We start from the raw sequence: 20,511 nt of genomic DNA, 5'->3' as shown, positions 1-20,511 counted from the left end.
CCAGGGCGGAGTAAAATATTTTATTCAAAAATGCGCAAACATATAAATCGTGATTTGCTAAGCCAATATAATAAATCTGATTAAAGGTACTTCAGTGGCCAGAAGGAAAACACAAATTGAGTTTAAAGTTTGATTCAGTTACTGTCCAACTTTCTGCAGCACACACTGTTGCAGAGTCCCATGCCTTTGGCAAAACCCGTGTTCATTATACGAAGAGTCTGCTAAGTTTTGTTTCAACTCTTCGGCTTGGCCAGTAATGTAACATGCAGAAGTAACAATAGAAATGGAACTGTTTTGAGAAAAAGAACTTCGGTGGCAAACAGTTTAATTTGCATAAACCTTGCATTGAAGTCAAGCTTCCCCTCAATTAATGAAGTTATTTGATTAGCACAAAATATATTAGCAGGCCACAGAGACTTTAGGTGACAGAAGTGAATTTTTAGGAGATTCACAGACCTTAACAAAAGCCTGCCCGTTAACTGGAGCATCTATGCATAAGTGTCCCTTTCCTTCGTTTTACACTCAGAAAGCTGCTTTTCAGAGCAAAAATGTCAGCTGCAAGTTGTTTTCCATAATCCTTAGAGTTTCAAAATTTAGGTTCAGTAGAAAACCAAGCAGCTCGGCTATTACAGCCATTAATGGATGTATTTAACATTCGTGCAGTATCAGAACGCAGGACATCTGACTCTAATTTCAGTTTGGCTCAGAATAAAAGCGCCTCCTCCACAGGGCTGGGTTATAAACTGTTCTTTCCCTCCTCTCTTCCTGCTTTGGAAGCTGTTGTCTTCGCTCTTGCTGGAAGCCACCTGACCACTGCCAGGAAGAGGAATGTAAAACATTCCCAGGAGCGGCTGTGACGTCAGCGCCGCATTCCTCCCCGCGGTCGGCAGCGGGAAACCCCAGCCGCCAGCAGGCCCTTCAGCAGAGGCCGCCGAGCCTGCACTAAGTCACACTGAGGACGCCCCAGTGTGATGCTTTAAAGATGGATATTTTAAAAAAAGGAGGGGGCTTTTTAAGGCGTATTTACTGTTAATCTTCAAAACTGCTTTTTTGTTCGTTTGTTACTTGGAAGGAAAACAAGGAGAAATGATTTACCAACAACCATCAGCTTACCAATCACCCAGGCCTGCGATTTTCCACCGTGAGCTGCAGGAATTGTTAAAACCTGCAACACCTGACTATTAGCTGGGGCACTGACCTCTTTTCCCTGAGGCTGTCAAATAAAACAACAACAGCCAACACAACAATAGCCATACGATGTGAGTGAATCAAAATTATACCTTTTTTTTTGGTCAGATCGGCAAAAAAATATATTTTTTGGTATGCTGCAGAATGGCAGTTGGTCATCACAGCGTTACCCACAATATCCTAACTATGTCAACAAATGAACAGATGAATTAATTGCATAAACTAATATAATGGAAAACTATATAGCAATGAAAATGAACAAATAGCTAAATGCAACAAAATTGATGAGTCTCACAGGCATAATGTTGAGAGAAAGTAGACCAGTGGGAGAGAGAGCACCCTGCATGATTGCACCTATGTGAAATTATCAAACACTCAGAGGAGCCCACTGCACCAGAAGCTGGGATCATGGCCACCTGGAGGGGCAGGGGGAGGGAGGGGGTGGCAGGGGCAGGGAAGGGGGCGGTCCCGGGTACCACTGCAGGCTACTTCTTGGACTGGACAGGAATTACTATTCACTTTGTAATTATTCATTGAAACGTATATATATGCTCCGTGTATGGTCCTGTATGTAATGTTTAAAAAAATGTATTAAAATTAAAGTACAAATAAAATAAAATAAAGCAAGTTGTCCTCTGATACCCTCAGCCTTAATGGGTGACTTTAGCTAGAGACTCATGATCACTTGCCACAGACACAGTAAAAAGACAAAAGAAACTTTTAAAAATTGCTGATCAAGTTAATAGTTTTTTAAACAAGGCTACTGGTTCGTTCTCTCAAAACAGTTTGATTTTCTTTTTTTTAGTGTCTTTATTGATTTCAGAGAGAGCAAGGGAGAGAGAGAAACATCAATGACGAGAGAAAGTCATGGATCAGCTCCCTCCTGCACGCCCCCTGCTGGGGATCGAGGAGCCCGCAACCTGGGCACGCGCCCCAACCAGGAATCGAACCTCAATCTCCTGGTTCATAAGTCAACGCTGAACCACTGAGCCATGCCAGCCAGGCAAGACTTCCTTTATTTGTGTGTGGTAAAAATTAATATCCTGTGCATAAGAGAGCAAAAATGGCATCCTAAAAATAATTTTTCTAATCCACTAATGACCATTTATGCTCCTTAGATCAAACCCGACAAGCAAGCCGTCAGAGACAACTCAGTGCTTCTGTTACATAACATCTACATAACATCCTGGCTTCCTTCCCCTGGCATTTCTCTATAATAAAGTGACGAAAAGGTTCCTGATAACATTTCTGAGACAAGTGCCTTGAGACAGACTCACCAGGGTGGGTAGATCTGGATGATATCTTGGGGACATCCCCTGAGATCTCGAGCAGTCTCCTTGCTGAAAAGAACCTTCAGGCCAGTCCCAGAGGCCTCCCCTTGGGAAGGGCTGTCAGCCGGTAGTCCCACTAACTGCTCACAAGTGGCAACTTGAAGGGCACATTCTTCGTGCAGCTCTAGAATTTTCACAATTAACACACCAGATCTGCTACCTGAAAGGTAAAGACAAGAACGGAAGGAAAAATAAAGTCTGAAAGATGTGGTCCAATGTGAACAGTGACGTGAACAAAAGGATCATGCTCAGGCAGCTGTCTTCACCTGGAGAGGATGGTCTGAACACTTTGCAGAGTAAACCCAGCCTGTAACGTGCTAATTGTAACATCTTTATTAAAAAACCATACCCTCTGTGACTGCGTGGGTGAATCTGGAGAGCATTATGCTAAGTGAAATAAGCCAAAGGAAGGCGAGTAGCATATTATTAGTATTTTTAATCCTCACCTGAGGACATTTTCATTGATTTTTAGGGAGAAGGGGAGAGAGAGAGAGAAAAACATCCACGTGAGAGAGAAACATCAATAGGTTGCCTAAAGATCCATACTGGGACAGCGAGGGCAGTGCCAGCACGTCCATGGTGCCTCCTCCCGATTTTGTTCTGCTTCCACTCTGCCTCTTGCACGGAGATTCTGAGATGAGCTTTGGATAATAGTCCCCCATCTTCTCGAGATGCCAGCACTCAAATAAACCTCTTTCCTTTTTTCACCCACACCTGTCTCATGAGTTTGGCTGCCGTGGCAGCAGGTAGTTGAACCTTAGCTTTGGTTACACCACCAACTGAGCTACGCTGGCCAGGGCAAGCACCATATGATTCCACCCATATGTGGAATCTAATGAACAGAATGAACTAACAAGCAAAGTACTGACAGACTCTCAGACAGAAAGCAGGCTGACAGCTGTCAGGGGTGGGAGCTGGATGTGGGCAGTGGAGGGAAATAGCCAAAAAAGGGGAGAGAGAGAAATCTCATGGACATGACAACCGTGTGGTGACTGCTGGGGGAGGAGGAGTGGAGGAAGGTGGAGGAGGGTGCAGGAGGGACAAGTGGTGATGGACGGAGACTTGACTTGGGCGGTGAACACAGAACAGAGTGTCCAGGTGAGGTTTTGTGGAACTGTGCACCTGAAACCTGCATAATGTTGTTAACCAGTGTCACCCCAATGAAAAGGGAGGGTGTGTGTAGTGGGAGGAGAGTCTGGACCTGCCACACCCCACACTCCTACTGCCTGCAGCCTCCACCTTCCACAGCGGGCGGTCTGAGGGATGCTGGGGCTCCTCACGCGTTAGACGTGACCTGGCCCAGCGTCGGAGCAGCTCTGGGGCGGAGGAGCATCGCTGCTGCTCCCTCGCTTCCATCTCTCAAAACGTCTCTTGTGGACACTGACCTCCAACCATGCAGGGAGCTGAATTCCAGCAAAGAACAGTTCTGGCTGATGTAAATTAACAGAGTAAAATCCACCACAGACGCTGTGCAAGAGCGGGGGTGGGGGTGGGGGGCGAGGGAAGAATACTGCTCATCTCCAGTCAATCTACCCCCCTGGATGCATAAAGAAAATAAACACAACGAGATTCTTGCCTTTGGGTGGTTCATAATCTCCAAACCAGAAATTTAACTTTGTTCCAGAAAAAAATAGAATTAAAAGAGATTTTAAAAATGGTAAGTGTCCAGTACAGTGTCTTGCTAACAACAGACAAAAATAGGAGTTTCTTTATCCCTTTAGCCAGCTGGTTAGGGCTAAATAATAAAACTTTTTAAATACCACCAAGTGTTTAGTTATAACAGTTTAATTTTGTTTCCATTTCTTTCTTCCCTAGGTTTTTTGGGTCATTTCCCCGCAACCCCAATTCCCTGCCCCCTCTACCGCATGTGCCCCCTTAGTAAGCAAGGCTCCCGCACCTCCCCAAGGGCTCGGGCTTGGGCTCCGAGGCTTACACCCACCCTGCTTCTACAGCTTAAGATGAGGAAGGAAACGGACCGGCCCGCGCAACGCCCCGCCAGCCAGCGTGGGGGAGGGCAGAGGCACGAGGGAGCGGAGCAGGATGAACGCTCCCCCGCGGCAGGGCCTCCCTTCATAAGCCGTAGCCCGTCTTCAGCTGGCAAAGGGGAAAAGGGGTCCGCGCAGCAGAGGTCTCCTGGGCGCACACGCTCTCCACCTGGCAGGGCAGTGGTGGGACATCAAGTCCTCAGCAGCAAAGGGGGGAGCCCTGGGTTATGAGCTGCATTAGACACAGGGGCATTTCTGGACATATCTTAAGAATTTTTAAAACTCAGGCCTCATCCTCAAGTGTGTACCAGGCTCACCACCTCACCAGTCGCGCACTGCAGCAGCTGCTGCCCAGAGCGTGAGGGTCACCCTGTCCTGGAAACCGAGTGGCCAGCTGAGCACAGGCTCCCGGTGCTGGAGCAGCTGTCACGGAGGCCGTGCAGCCCCAGCCCGGCCCGGCTGCCTGCCCAAGCAGCAGGCTCTCACCTCAGGGGCCATCCCCTTGTGCAGCCCTGACTAAGAGCGATGCAGGTTTCCAGTGGTCTTCCCCAGCCCTCAGTTCCACAGACCCTGACAGATGTGACAGAAGGCCCGGCACTGCAGAAACACATAAACAGTGTCACGACAGAAAGACCTGTATTATTAAGATGAATCAGAGTGCTACTGACTACAGTTTCTTTGAAGATTTTTAAGATAAATCCTGACAATAGTGCGGTAACTATAAATTCTGCTCAAGATCTTAGCACTGAGTAACTTATAGAATAAACATGCTTTATGGTCCTGTCACTCCAGGGTGAACAGCAGCACTTGGTGACTAAGGAGTGACCAGCAGCACAGTCCTTAATAATTGCTGCGTTCACTCCAAACTACCATGGTAAAATCATTTCACACAGTACTTTTGAAAAAGGTATTTTATAGCTTCCCCTGCCCGAAAATAATCTATGCATCTGGTACCAAGTGGTCTTATTTGGGGTGATTCTGATAGCAGCTTGTGAAACTTTAAATAATATCTTTAATCAACTCTATGTTCTATTCTACCAACTTCTGACAGTCATCTGGGAACTCCTAGCTCTGTAAACTAATGAGCTTACACACTTTACATCTTCCTTTCCACTGTGCCACATAATTTTAACTCCACGTAATTAATTCCACTTTCATTGTCAGGGTTAATGTTCAGCGTGTCCTATCACCTATGCCATATATCTGTTCTCTGGCCAAAGAGTTAAAAATAATTAATGAATTTATATTAGTACAATTATACAAACAGAATTCAATGCCTGACTGGAGTCCTCGGGATATGCCTAACCTCAAGGCCAAATGATTTGACTATAATAATTCTTATGCTCAATTAGGCCCCCACAAATACCAAAGGAAATATGACTGTATTCTGGTGGTCTCAACATTCCCATGATAAGTCTTTGCTTTTCCCAAAAGTTCATTCCACTCTTTAAGAGAAAAGTCCACACCCGTTCTTGTTAGTATTAGATGCAGTGTGCCTGGGTCTGGGGGCAGCTGACAGGAGATCAGTGGGGAACGTGACAAGCTGGGAGAAGACAGGTCATCTGCTGTGTGGACTTGGTGAATTTCTTCCGAGCGTAATGAGAAGACAACGGGGAAGGCACATGATTTACACTGTTGAGAATGGACTAAAGGCTCAAGATAAGAAGTAGGGAGACCATTGGACAACCAGTGTGGCAATCGGGGAGAGATGACAGCCTGGACCCCGACAGTGGAGACAGAGACGGTGAGAAACGCTGGAAACTAGACAGACTGTTAGGACAGAGCCGACAATACCTGTTGATGGGCTGTACATAGGATGTAAGAGAAGAGTCAAGAGTGACTCCAGCATTTCTGACCTGAGCAAGTAGAACAGCAGGGCTAATGTTCACCGAGATGGGAACTTCTCGATGAGTGGATGTCTTTGTTTATGTGGAGGGGGCTGGTGGCAGGGGAAATACTGGCATCAAGACATCCATTTCAGATATATTAAAATCAATATGCCTCTTAGTTATTATAGTGGCCTGGCCCTAACTTACCTCCTCAAATACCTCACCATTCTGACCTACTGTTCATAAGGCCCACCGGCGTTATCTTTCCAGGTGTAAATTTGATGAATTTAACGATGGCCACCCTGTACGTGAACCCCTGAATGGCGATCCACTGGCTAAAATCCAAACTACTTCGCAGTGTATACAAATGCCTTTGTTACCTGCTACTTCTCACTGCTCTGAACTCACATCTACAGCTCCACTCACATAAATTTAAATGACCCCTACAGTGAGATGAAAAGGAGACCATACTTTAAGAAAGGGTTTCGTCACCATCACCCTGGGGAACTCTGAGCACGACTCTCCTCTGCCATCAGGCAGAGATGACTCCTTTATGCCATCACCGTACCTCTTCTTTATAAAAATTTTAACACAAAGAAAAAATAAATTCCTCTACTAAACCACGGACGCTGTGCTACCTGCATCAGTACCAATAAATACGTATGCGCCTAATGGACCCTAATGCAAACTGACGTAAAGAACTCGGGGGACTATTTGTCTGGTCGTGATTTCACTGCAAACAAGGATGGTTTTATCTACTTCCCCACCTCACCTGGGCTAGACATGTACCTGGAGAGTGCACATTAAATGTGACTCAAGGGGTGCTCCGAAGGAGAATCACAGGAGCAATACCCGCCTGAATCAAATCTGAGAGATGTCTTGCCTGGTCGCCGTTTGTGTTGTAACACCGGTTTCTAACGTGCACTAAAGGCAAACTGTATTTATTTGTACGTATTTATACTCTTTTCTTTTGAGAGGTTACAACTATGCCAAGTTTCACCAACGGTTCCCAAATACTAGCAATATTATGTTCCAGTGAACAGTCAATGTGTGAGTCTCTTATTAACTGTATTACTGCATTGCTATTGATTTGCGGTAAATCAAAATTTTAGTTTCTGAGTAAATGTTTTAAGCTGCCATCAAATTCATCTCATGTAATTTCACAATAAAATTCACACAGCTCTAACTCTAGGTCTAGATTATAATACAGAAAAACTAAACTATGGAGCACTCATTTCTTTACACTGTAAAAAGCATAACTACCTTTTGTTTAAAACACACGCCCCCCCCCCCCCCCCCGGGCTTTCGGTCATCTGGCAATGGTGAGCAGACACATTTCTAACCACACTGCTCACCACACTGTAAACAATCGTGCTCTCACTTCTTGAATCCACATTTTTTCTTGCCCTTCACCCAGTTTAAAATATTCTTTGCCAAAAGCCACAATAATTCTAAGCATGAAACAAAAATCTGAAACCCAACCCTCAAAAATAAAGGACAAGACAATGCCGACCAGGAACGTTTATCGCAGTCCACAGAAATGAGGGCAATCAGAATCGAGGCGGCCTGCCAGCCCGGGGTCGCAGGGTCACGGCGCTGCCCACGTCCCGGGAGCTGCTCCGCAGGGCGGGCCATGCAGTCTGCAGAGGGGGAGTGGGCCACAGAGGCCCCAGGTTTAAGAAATCCAAGCAAGGGAAAAGCACCAGGAAGGCAAAGTTTATACAAAACTGGACAAGAAAGGGTGCCCTAGACTAAATATGTGTGCACCCCCAAAATTCGTATGTTGAAGCTCTATCCTCAGGGTGACTGCATTTGGAGACAGGGCCTCCAAGAAATCTGGCTGAATCCTCGAGGTCGTGAGGGTGGGGCCCTGATCCGATAGGGTTAGTGCCCTTGTAAGAGACACCACAGGCTCCCCCTCTCTCTGCTGAGCAGAGGAAAGGCCATGTGAGGACACAGCCAGAGCGACAAGAGTGAAAGGCACAGGGGTGACCACGCCACCCCTAGTGGACCTGGCGCACAGAGCACTGAACCAGAGGATTGTTCCCGAGCCTTCTCATTCAAGAACAATTGCTTTGGCAGCTTTGGGACTTGCTTGGGATTCATCACCCCTTCCTTCTGCTTGCTTTGTATGGGAATGTCTATTCAGTACCTGTCCCGGCACCGTACCCTGAAGCACATAATTCGTCTGGTTTCACAGGCTCACGCTGCTGAGAAATTCTGCCACAGGATGAACAGTACCCGCTGTGTCCCCCAGATCTGATTTTGATGATATTTAGATCAGACTTTCGACTTACACGTTAGAGTTGATGCTGGAACGAGTTAGGGCTTTGGGGGCTGTTGTGATGGGATGAATGTAGTGTGAATGTGAGAAAGATTTGAATTTTGGGCCAGAGGTGGAATGTTACAGACTAAATGTTTGTGTCCCCCCCTAAATTCATGTTGAAGCCCTAACCCCCAGTGTAGTTGTATTTAGAGATGGGGCTTCTAAGGAAGTAACTAAGAGTGAGGTCATAAGGATTTGTGTCCTTACAAGCAGCGACACCAGAGACCGTGCTCTCCTCCTGCGCACAGAGGTCCCGTGAGCACACAGCTAGACGGAGCTGCCCACGAGTCAGGAAGAGCGTTCTCTCCAAAACTGGACCACGCTGGCATCCCAACCTCAGCCCCAGCCTCTGGATGTGAGGGACAAATGGCTGTTGTTCAAGGCAGCCGTCTGTGCGGCTTCGCTACGAGAGCCTAAGCTGACTGCGACAGGAGCCACCGGCTCAGCTTCCCAGGCGTGAGCACGGAGGACCGCCAAGCAAGCACAGCGACGTCGTCCACCGGGGCACCCACAGAGCAAGATCTTCCTTATCGAAAACGCTGCTCACTTAAAACACTGTATGTCAGAGCACTGGATGCAATATTTTTGGCTCAGAAAACAGGAAAAGGTGTCCAAAATTCACACTAAAAAACAGCTTTTAAAAGGTCATAAAGCTAAGTAAAGAGAAAATTCAGGAATATTTAAATATCTCTATTTTTATAAATGTAACATCAACTGAAAAATAAAGGTGTTGAGAAAAATTCCTGACATACAGATAATTTTTGTCATTAATGAGATTCCAATTAAACATGAATGAACTGTTATTTATCAAGCCACAGATGGAATTCAACAGGAAATATGTTTTACCCACTTTATAATTCATTTGGGATGGGCTAACTCTGCAGTCTTATTTTTGGATCATTTACAATAGAAAACATAAATAAAGAAGGCCAGGGTTGGGGTGGGAGCTGGGTGGAGGGGGGGCAAAGGGGAGAAAATGGGGGACATCTGTAACACTAACAATAAAAATAAATTTAAAAAAATAAAATAAAGACCCGTTTAAACCTCAGGCCTACGTAAAAATAATCTTAAAACTGTGTAACAACTATCTTTCATTCCACGTATAAAGAAATGGAGAAAGCACCACTAATTCTGTATTACCAAAGCTCACTTCACAGGTTTTTATAGAGAAAAATTCACAGCAATGATTTATTTCTAGGAATGAAGTAGAAAAGGTGAGACCGAAGCCCTGAGGTGTGACACACACATTAGCCAGAGGGTCGGGTCTGGTATTTAGTATCTTCCCTTCCTCTATTTCCCAGGTCCTGTCATTATTTTCAAAAAATTATCAAATAACTTGGCACTGGGAAAGTCAAATGTGAACTCTTTACTCCTTGGTTAACTCCCACTTAACCGATCACGGAAACTGTCGCCACTGGGCCGTGAAATCACAGCTCCGAGAGCCGACAGAGGAAGGCCACAGCCGGCTCCCGACGGGAACAGCCCACCACGAACATGCGCGTGGATTCTTCTCGCTCGCGACAACAGGGAACATGGTAAAAACTACGGTCGCACTGCAATGGGGCTAAGGGTGTAAAAGGAAAGGAAAATAAAGCTCAAGGCTGTGAGCGGCTTTCTGGTTTTACTGCTGGAGGGAAGCTGGCGGCGACCCGGAGAGGCTCCCTGACCCCAGGGAAGGGGAAGCTGAGAACAGGAACTGCAGCGAGGGCTCCCCCCAGGCGGGGGCTGCGAGCACGGGAAGGCAGCAAATGAAGGTGAAGCAGAGAGTTTAGGAAAATTTAAATGACTTTTTAAAGACTCGGAACTGCAAAACTAACGAACTTCCTCCACTCAGGTCATTCCTATTTTGTAAATTTAAATAAACACACATATTTTAAAAACAGTTCATATTATGTCAAAAATCCCCTACGTCCCCACAGACACTCAAGATTTTAAAAGGCACAAAATATTGCCAAAAATAGGCAAAATTAAATGTAGAGCTCACAATAGAAATGTTGATTTACTATGTTGTACACCTGAAATTAATATAATATTGTATGTCAACTCTAACTCAAGACAAAATTTTTAAAATTTAAAAAAATTAAAATCCAAATTTCAAAAACCTTCACATATCTAAGAAAAACCTATTGGAGACTCACATTCATCTATCAAATGAACAGATTAACTTTTGGCTCTGATTTTTTGTTTTGTTTTGCTTTTGTCTCTTCCTCATGATATAATTACATACCCTCCACCCCCAAATTTAAGAAAGGAAATTATAAGGAAGATTCCAAATAAGCTATTTGGTGGTTCTGAGCCAAACAAAAGATCATCTTTCCCTTCTTCATTCCAGACACCCAGTCACACTTGGTATTTTTTTATCTCAACCTCCAGAAAATACTCTCTCAACTCTGTGTTTGAGTATGTGGTCAATTCACTGTAATGAGAAGCTAGGACGACCATGTATAATGATTGCCAGTATGTATTAATAATAATTAAGAAGACAATCTGCCATCTTCCTATAAAAGTCATGAGATTTCAGGGCATCCTACTCACACAGATCCACAGCTAACATGGTCTTTGCAACCTGACGCCCTCTGCAACTCCAATCAGCGCAGTCTCAAGTGCACAGCACAGACCTACACATTGAAAAATTAATTTTTCCCAAAGAAAACTCATGTTTATATCAATATTTCTAACTTTGCTGATCCCTTACCTCCTTGTCCTCTCTATCCTAAGTTCCTCCCACCCAAACAGACACTCTCGTGAAGGCCTGTACAGACCAGCGAAAGGAGCACGGACCTGAGATAGGCCAGGTCTGGACTTCCTCACCTACCCCGTCTTCACCTATGACTTCCTCACCTGGATAAGGAAAAGCAACTCTATCTCAGGGGCTCGCTTTGGATACTAACTGATTCATACAGTGAGCCCTCAGCCCTGCACCTGCCAGACAGAGCACCTCCAAAGGCGGGTCAACTATGAGGATGTTGGGATGAGTGGACAGCCAGGGCTGCTTTCTCTATTTCCTAGGAATTTATAGTCCAGAATTAACTTTTTCCAAGTCTTGCTCTCACCGTAAGGGTACTTACAATTTTTTGAGACTATAAAGTCAACAACATTCAGGACAGATGCCCACTGGACACATGAAGCCCCATGTGGTGTGTCTGGATACTCCTCAACGGTGCTATCAAGAGAAAACTGGGAAAGGAGTGAAAAGTTTGCTTTCACTAGGGAGGGCGCGGCATCACTGAAAGTGCACGACACTGAGGATCGGGGGGCTGGGGGTCTAGCTGTTTCCTCCTTTAACTTCCTTTTACCAGGAGAGTCACTTCCTCCTCCAGGTAACCTCTCTCAGTACCCCAGTGAGGATGCCTGTTAAACAAGTCTGAAAAGAAAAGGACCACGTGTCAAGCACCGTGCTATAGACTGTATTCGACCCCCAGCAACCAGTTCAAGGAGGGGTACGTGTCTCAGTCAGACCAATGAAAATCGTTTCAGGATTTCTAGTAAAATATTATAAAAGAAAGCGCTCTTTTCATCAGACTTTGAGCTGGGGCTTCCCACATGGATAGACCTACCAACCTTTTCAGAGCCAACACGGCTGAAGCACAGTACTCTCCCGGGGCGTTCAACTCGTGAGTGCTAGTCAACTCCTTTTTGTGCTTAAGCCAGTGTGTTAATGACCCCCCGAGTACAAGGAGGCAATCTTTATGTATGCTTGGCTTTCTGACTGATCAAATGAGTCGGGAAGATGAATATTTAATATTATAATCCTTGATATAAAAAAATGACAAGGTACAAAGTAATAAATGTAACAAGAGGCTGATCCATGGACTTGTATAATAGAAAAATGGTTCTAGGGTCCTACGTATCAGGTCATCCTGATGACACAGGAGCATGTGTCTATATCACAACAGTCTAATACAAGTATGTGAAAGAGAGAAGACAGTTGCTAAAACACAGCTGGAAAGGATTTTAAGGTAATAAGGGAGATAAGAATTCAACAGTCTTCCAAAGGAATGTGAGATAGTTGAGAACACACTAGTTGAGTGTTCTACCCAACACTCTAGTTCTGTCTTGCCCGCTAACGTCTGCAAAAATAACCTGTGAGTCTATTCAAATGTATATTCCAAGTATTGCCCTGCAGAGACAATTGTTTATTAATTTAAAAAACGTTTTAATTATAGTTGACCTTCGATACTAGTTTCGGGTGAATAGCAGAGTGGTTAGACATTTACATACCTTATAATGTGATCCCCACAATACGTCTACTGTCCACCTGGCACCATCCTAGTCATGACAATATTACTGGCTATATTCCCTATGCTGTACTTTACATCCCCCCTGAATATTTGGTGGCTGTCCATGTGTATCTCTTAATCCCTTCACCCCTTTCGCCCAGACCACTCAGCCCTCCTCCCTTCTGGCGACTATCAGTTTTTTCTCTGTATCAATGAGTTTGTGTCTGTTTTATTTTGTTTCTTAGATCCCACATATAAATGAAAGCATATAGTATTTGTCTTTCTGTCTGCCTTATTTCACTTAGCATAATGTCCCTAGGTCCATCCATGTTGTTGCAAATGGCAAGATTTAATTCCTCTTTAAGACTGAGTAATATTCCATTGCATATATGTATCCCTTCTTTATCCAATCACCCACTTATGGTCACTCAGGTTGGCTTTCATATCTTGTACTAATATACAATAGTAATTCAGTGTCCTTCTTTGAAGAGACAACTATTAATAGTAGATGTAGGATAGAGGACCCTGCCCACTTACCTCTTCCCCCGGTCCAGATGGAGAGACCGCCCAGGAAGTAACCATGAAATAGAACACTGTCTCATAGGACAGCGAGCTTTTCTTGGTGTGTGAAATATTTTAAATATCAAAAAATTTGTTAAGAAACAAGTGCTGCAGTCACTAGCTTGCAGTAGCAACTTTTGAACTGCACATTGCCAATCGTTAGAAAGACCTGCATCCATTTAACAGAACTAGGGATATGGCAAGAATAAAAAAGGATGCCGAGTGTATCACCCACACTAAGGTTAGGGTTGTGTATGACCTATTAGTTTCAGGGGTGTGTGTGTATATGTTGTGTGAATCAGGAGATGATGTAAGATGTATTTCTTACTATGGGTCGCAGTCAGAGAAGTCTGAAAGTTCCTGGCTTAGACGTGGCAAGTGCAAGGTCTAAGACAGAATGCCCCAAGTCAGATCTTTAAGGACCGGACTTCTGCTGAACTATGTGAGAAGCTCTGGGGAAGAATCATTAAGACATGAGATGAATGGATTCATTTTTTGGAACAATTTCTGAAACCTATACAACACCCAGAGAAAAATAAAGTCATGAAAACAGTAATGATCGACTTCACATATTTTAATGTGGAAATATTTTTAACTACCATATTTTTTACCCACAATCTCAGATGCCAGTGCAATCCTTACCTGAAAGTGTCTTTTGGTAAGAAACACACTGATGTCTCCACAAAGAAATGGCAGATCTCTCTCGATTCTGCAGTCCATTGAGTCTTTCTGCAAGCCCGCCTCTGTTTAATGAGTTATAACATGTTAAGTTTACTTAAAAGCTTCAGGATAGTTACATTTACTTTTTTTTTTTTACCCTCCAACCACAGACAAACAGATGAAACACTTAAATTTTAACTTATTTGACATTACATTATTTTCCTAAAGGCCCATTCCTCCTAGGTCAGTAACCCACTTCTTAAAGATTTCAGGAAAGCTGTTTTCTAATTCTTAAAGATATGGGCTCCTCTCAGATCAGTCTGACTTCCTGCCATTCTTTCTTAGTTTACGTATTCCTCAAACAAGTACCAATGCCTCTTTAAGTACATATAAATATATATTACATGTACACTGATATACATGTTTAAATGCATATAAACATATATTACGTGTACATTTTTGATTCAGAGAAGTCAGCAGTTCTTAACACAGCTATGATCTCAAGACAAATAGAGATTAGGTGCTAATTAGTATTATGACTACACACAACATAGCAACGTTTTATATGACTACGAACCAATTCATTGATCATCTCACTAAATTATCTTTTTATTTTAATAATATCCCTTTGAGGTAAGAAGAATGATATCAACATCCACCCCATACATGATCTATCAGACTTTAAAGAGAGGATAATGAAATTCACCAATATTACGTAATCAGCAAGATGAGGAAACGGTTGTTGAAACCAGAAAGGACTTACCCCATTGCCTGGCATTTAAGAAATGTTTTTCATTAGTGTTACTAAGTTTTAAAAATGATTTCTACTTCCACCCTATACTCTTTCCACAATGATTTGAAGATCTTTGTTAATACACGTTATATATATTACCACTACCTACTTTGTTTTCCTACAAGCACTAATTGTTTCTGAATGTGTTAAATATTTGCAATATGTAACAGCAAATTTAAAAAAAATTTTCATAATCACAAACATGCCAAAGAACCTGTACTTTACGTATGTCTGCTTCTACTTAACCTACGTGAACCTCTACACATCAGCTTATGTGAAGTAATCCACGTACACTCCCCCCAAACACCACTATCCAAGCAGGCACTGCTCTTACCCTCATTCTACAGGCGGTAAACTGAGGCCCGAGGCATCAAGCACCGTACAAGGGGAGACATCTGACGTGCAGCAGTTACAGGCACAGACAGACAGCTGGCCCGAGAGTTCACAAGCTTAGCCTCAATAACATACCTTCTGCTCAAAGAGCACTGCTTACAAAGGTACTCTTAATAAACAACAGACAAATCACTGTGCTCTCTGCACAATGATCTAGACAATTATTTCTCAAATGGTGTCTTTTTTCAAACCTATGACTCGAGAGGAGAAAAAAGACAAAAATACAATCTGAGAGGATGTGGCTCAAGTCCTGTATCTCACACATACACTGCAGGAGCTGCAGGGCAAAAGCGAGACTAAGCCTGCATGAAGAACCGCGCTCTGCCTGTGGGAGTGTCTGGAGCCCCACGGCAGAGCCAGCACTTGGCACCTGGTTTCCGTCATTAGGAGCTGCCCCGTGCCTCACACAATGCCTCTGCTCCCAGCTGCCCAGGGAATTCCTGCAGGAAATTCCTATGAACCGGAACTTGGGAATGTAAACACCATGATTTCTAATCAACAGTCATCATTTTAATAAAAATCTGTTAGTATTAAAAAAAAAAAAAGTCAGAGATCCAAGATGGTGGCAGACTAGGTGGATGTTACACTCACCTCCTCCCAGAACCAATGTGGAATTGCAAATAAAATACAGAACAGTCAACCTGAACAACCAACTGAAGACTAGCTGAACAGGAGTCTTATAACCAAGGATTTACAGAAGAAGCCACAGTGAGACTGGCAGGAAGGGCAGAGGCATGAAAAAGCAGCCTCTTTTGCATTTCTTGTAGTACTGGTTTAGCTTTTTCTTGTCTGGAAAACTCCTTATTTCTCCTACATTTTTAAATAATACACTTGCTGTGCAGAATAGTCTTGATTGTAGATCCTTGCATTTAATCACTTTGAATATTTTATGCCAGTCCCTTCTAGCCTGTTCAGAGATCAGCTGACAGTCTTATGGGAGCTTCCTTGTAGGTAACTAACTGCCTTTCTCTTGCTGCTTTTAAGATTCCCTCCTTTTTTATACTCTGGCATTTTAATTATGACGCATCTCCACTCCTTGAGTTTGGGGCACTCCTTGAGCCCTGGTCCCTGGCTTCTTTCCTACCAGCCCACTAACATTACCACTGGAGCCTCAGTGTGCATCATCGATCTTGCCACGTCTTGATGTAGACATATCCTAAACAGGTTCCAAAACCGTGCTCTTCACTGCTACATTTATTCTTTCTAGTGAAAATCCTTTTTCCTTGAAACTCTCTGCTAAGTTTTCTTTTGTGGCACTGCTTTCCACAAATTTGCCTTCTCACCTTCACTGGGCTTTTGGCTTTATTGTTTTGTTCTAATTTAAAACACAAAGAGACCCTTAGTCTGAACAGTCTATACTTTTTCCCTCTTTAGACTATGAGTTACTTGAAAACGGTCACTTACTTGTCTTAATTGTCTAAGACATCACCTGAAACACTGATGCTCAATAAAATTTGATAAACCCAAACAGCCAATCTCCATTAAGGAAAACAGTCACATAAACTAGCTAGGACTGAAACTGAAAGCTCAACCTGCAGGAGCAATTCCATAAAGCACCTCAAGAACTTAAGACTTCCATAATTACTTATAGAAATCACAATTCCATTCTCTCAACTGTCCTTCCCAAGTAAATAAGGAAGCATTTTTAAATGAACATTTTAGGTATTTGGGTTGTTAAAGAAAGAGGAAAGCTTTAAAAAATATTTTAAAAAGTGTAATTTAACCTTGAAAGCTGTTTCTTATTTGCTGAATTTTCAGGAGTCCTGGGCAACTTTGTCTGTTTCTGGGGCGTATACAAAATGTTATCTGTAGATTTCGCCCCCGGGTTTATCCGTCTTTCCATAACCTGTCTTCCATCTGATCCAAAGTCCGTGTGGTATTTGTGAGAGGATTCTGGATCAATGAACAGGACATTCTCTGAGTCATCTCCGCTTTCACTATCTGATGAATACTCCAAAATTTCGGTAGAACTTGTCTGAAAAAATTAAGAGAAATGCAATTAAATTTGAAGAACTCTTTATTCAAGTACATATTTATACATGATGCAAATTTTCTTTAGTATCTTTTTAATGATGCAGTTGAAATTTCCCGTATCTCTTCCTATTCCCATGTTCCTCCTTCCTAGGGGTAAACTCTCTCCTGAACCACATCCTGTTTTTATTTTTTTAACCACACACACACAAATATTGTACAGTATTACTTTGTAAGTTTTTAAACTTTATATAAAATTATGGTGTCATCTCAACACAACTCTGAATGACCTACGTTTTTCATTGATAGTGTTTTTCACATTTATTTATGTGCACACATGTAGCTCTATTTCAGTGCTGCCAATGCAAGAAACATATGTAACTTTAAATTTTATAGCAGCCAAATTAAGAAAATAAAAAGAGGTGAAATGAAATATAACAACATATTTTACTTAACCAAATATATCAAAATATTATTTCTTTTATTTGCAAGCTCTTCATGGCCATCCCAGCTTTTGCTCCCATGCACGTGAAAACTCTTCCAGCCTCTACCCATTACTCAGTTCCAAAGCCACGTCATTTTAAGGTATTTGTTACAGCAGTACCCCACTTCTCAGAACCAATTTCTGCCTGTTGTCTGCTCCAGTTGCCATAACAAAAAATCATAGACTAGGTGGCTTAAATAGCAGACAGTTATTTCTGTGGAGGATGGAAGTCCAAGATCAAGGTGCCAGTCAACTCAGTTCCTCGTGAGAGCTCTCTGGCTCATAGATGGCCACTTTCTTGTTGTGTCCAAAAGAGAGACAGAGACGAGACAGAGAGAGAGACAGAGAGAGATCTCCCTCGTCTCTCTTCTTATAAGGTCAATAATCCCATCAAGGAGGCCCAACCTCTATTCATTTCCCAAAGGCTCCATCCCCAAATACTATCACACTGAGAGTTTGGACTTCAACACACGGATTTGGAGTGGGGGTGGATGGGACACAATTCAGTCTATAGCAGTCTTTTTACACTTTTAAATTTTTACCTGACAGGTATGAAATGGCATTTCATTCCTGTTTAAATTTGCATTCCATGATTATTTAGAGGGTTGTCATCTTTGCACTTGTTTGTTGTCTCTCCGAGCCTCCAAAAAGTGTATAAATAAGCTGTATTTATATACTTTCCTCATGTTTCTAGTGAGAGAGATAATTACTTTCTGTTTATTAATCCTCACCTGAGGATATTTTTTCCGTTGACTCTTCTTGGAGTGGAGTGGAGGGAGGAGAGAGAGGGAGAGAGAGAGAGAGTGGGAGAGAGAGAGAGACATGGATGTGAGAGAGACACATCGATTGGAGAGAGACACATCGATTGGTTGCCTCCCACAGGGGCCCCGACCAGGGCCAGGGATTGAGCTTGCAATCCAGGTGCGTGCCCTTGACCTGGAATCGAACCCGAGACCCTTCGGTCCGCAGGCCAACACTCTAACCACTGAGCCAAACCGGTCAGGGCCACTTCCTTATTTTTAAGTCACACCTTTGTAACTAAATACTTACCCAGATGGTAAAAAAAAAAAAGCAAACTAAAATCACTCCTTGGAATAGACAATTATAAGACACAAAACAGCTCACTGGACTCACATTTCATGCAGAAACAAGTCTCAAGACCTTGGTTGCAGCCAGGGTGAGACGGTGGGTGCCTCAGTGAACACACATGTGCTGCGCGGCCAGGTGCTGGCTGTGCCCTGGCTCCCGGGCCAGGCCTGCCTCCCCAGGCCACATCCCACAGCACACTGGTTCCTGCCCTGAGGCTTCCCATCCAATTACCGACGAGGCCGAGACCTGCCCTGTAGGATCTTCTGAGATCACTAAGGGCCAGGCTGGGCTGAATTCACCATGTTAACTATGGGTTCAGCCTCCCTTTCTCAAAGTCACACTACTAACGAGGTCAGTGGCATTTTAAGGAAAGAACAAGAGAATTACAAGGCCCTGCCTGCTTAGAAACGTTTAAATCCAAAGAGGTTGGAAGGTGGGGACAATAGCAAAAATCCTACCAAAGCCGGGCCGGCCTGGCTCAGTGGTTGAGCATCGATCTAGGATCCAGGAGGTCGCAGTTCGATTCCCGGTCAGGGCATATGCCTGGGTTGTGGGATCAATCCCCAGTAGGGGGTGTGCAGGAGGCAGCCCATCAATGACTTGCTTACCACTGATATTTCTCTCTCCCCCTCTCCCTTCCTCTCTCTGAAATCAATAAAGACGTATTTTTAAAAAAAATCCTACCAAAGATACATCATGGCAGGTGTGGCAGGTCAAATAACCAAACGAAGACAGATCTTAAAAATTAAGGGGAATGAGCCCGGGACAGTTTTTCCCAGTGGTTAGAGTATCGGCCCCTGGACTAAAGGGTCCCAGGTTCGACTCTGATCAAGGGCATGTACCTTGGTTGCGGGCTCGAACCCCAGCGCAGTCGGGGCATCTGTGGGAGGCGACCCATCTATGTGTGTCTGTCACATCCATGTTTCTCTCCCTCTCCACTCTCTCTGGAAAGCAACCGAGAAAGAACATGTCCTCGGGTGAGTGTTAAAGAAAATGAAGGGGCCCAGCCAGGCGTGGCGCAGTGGCTGAGCGTCGACCTGGGATCCAGGTGATCGGGGTTCGATTCCCGGTCGGGGCACGTGCCCGGGCTGCGGGCTCGATCAATGACTCTCTCATCATCGATGTTTCTATCTGTCTCTCCCTCTCCTTTCCTCTCTCTGAAATCAATGAAGATGTATTTTAAAAAAAAAAAAAATGAAGGGGAATGAGTGCTGGTAGCCGACAAAGCGATCAGCAGGTGCCTTCATGTCCACTTCCAATTCTAAAATGGAATTTACTAACAAATCAATTAAGGGCCTGCTATGCATGTATCAAGAATCGCTGTAGCTGCGACGGATGCAGTGGGGGGCAGGATACCAAAGTAATTATTCACACAGTCTTTAAACGCCACGGAATCACCACTCACACCCCCTTCAGGAACGGGGCCCGTCCCTGGCTGTTCACCAAGCGCTGCCCTGGCTGGGAAAGGGCAGGAAAACCACGAGGTTCGGAGAGTACATCAGACCCCAGCTGCTCACAGAACTTTACTTTCTACAGGGATTAAAAATCAATAAAAACAACACAATTCTCGACAACAGTCTTAAACTGCTGATAGGAAACATACTTTCACTGTTGATTTCATGTGCTTTTTGTGACTGAAATGTTATTCGTGAAAATCAGATGGCTACAGATTTTCTATTAG

General features: G+C 43.8%; 1 protein-coding gene across 1 annotated transcript in view; it reads right to left on the bottom strand.

Annotated features, from left to right (window-relative positions):
- The window catches only part of SPIDR (scaffold protein involved in DNA repair), a 77,587-nt gene that overhangs the window by 40,547 nt on the left and 16,529 nt on the right, over positions 1 to 20,511 (bottom strand). The window contains exons 6-8 of the mRNA XM_087825257.1: positions 17,011 to 17,261; positions 14,090 to 14,183; positions 2,466 to 2,686 (exon numbers count right to left, since the gene is read on the bottom strand). Coding sequence (XP_087681383.1) covers positions 2,466 to 2,686; positions 14,090 to 14,183; positions 17,011 to 17,261 — 566 coding nt within the window. The remainder of the gene's footprint in view (positions 1 to 2,465; positions 2,687 to 14,089; positions 14,184 to 17,010; positions 17,262 to 20,511) is intronic.

Source organism: Miniopterus natalensis, chromosome 16 (assembly GCF_054644295.1).
Source record: "Miniopterus natalensis isolate mMinNat1 chromosome 16, mMinNat1.hap1, whole genome shotgun sequence".
Lineage (NCBI taxonomy): Eukaryota > Metazoa > Chordata > Mammalia > Chiroptera > Miniopteridae > Miniopterus > Miniopterus natalensis.
Note: the sequence above shows the minus strand (reverse complement) of the source record. Positions and strands in the feature narration are given on the sequence as shown.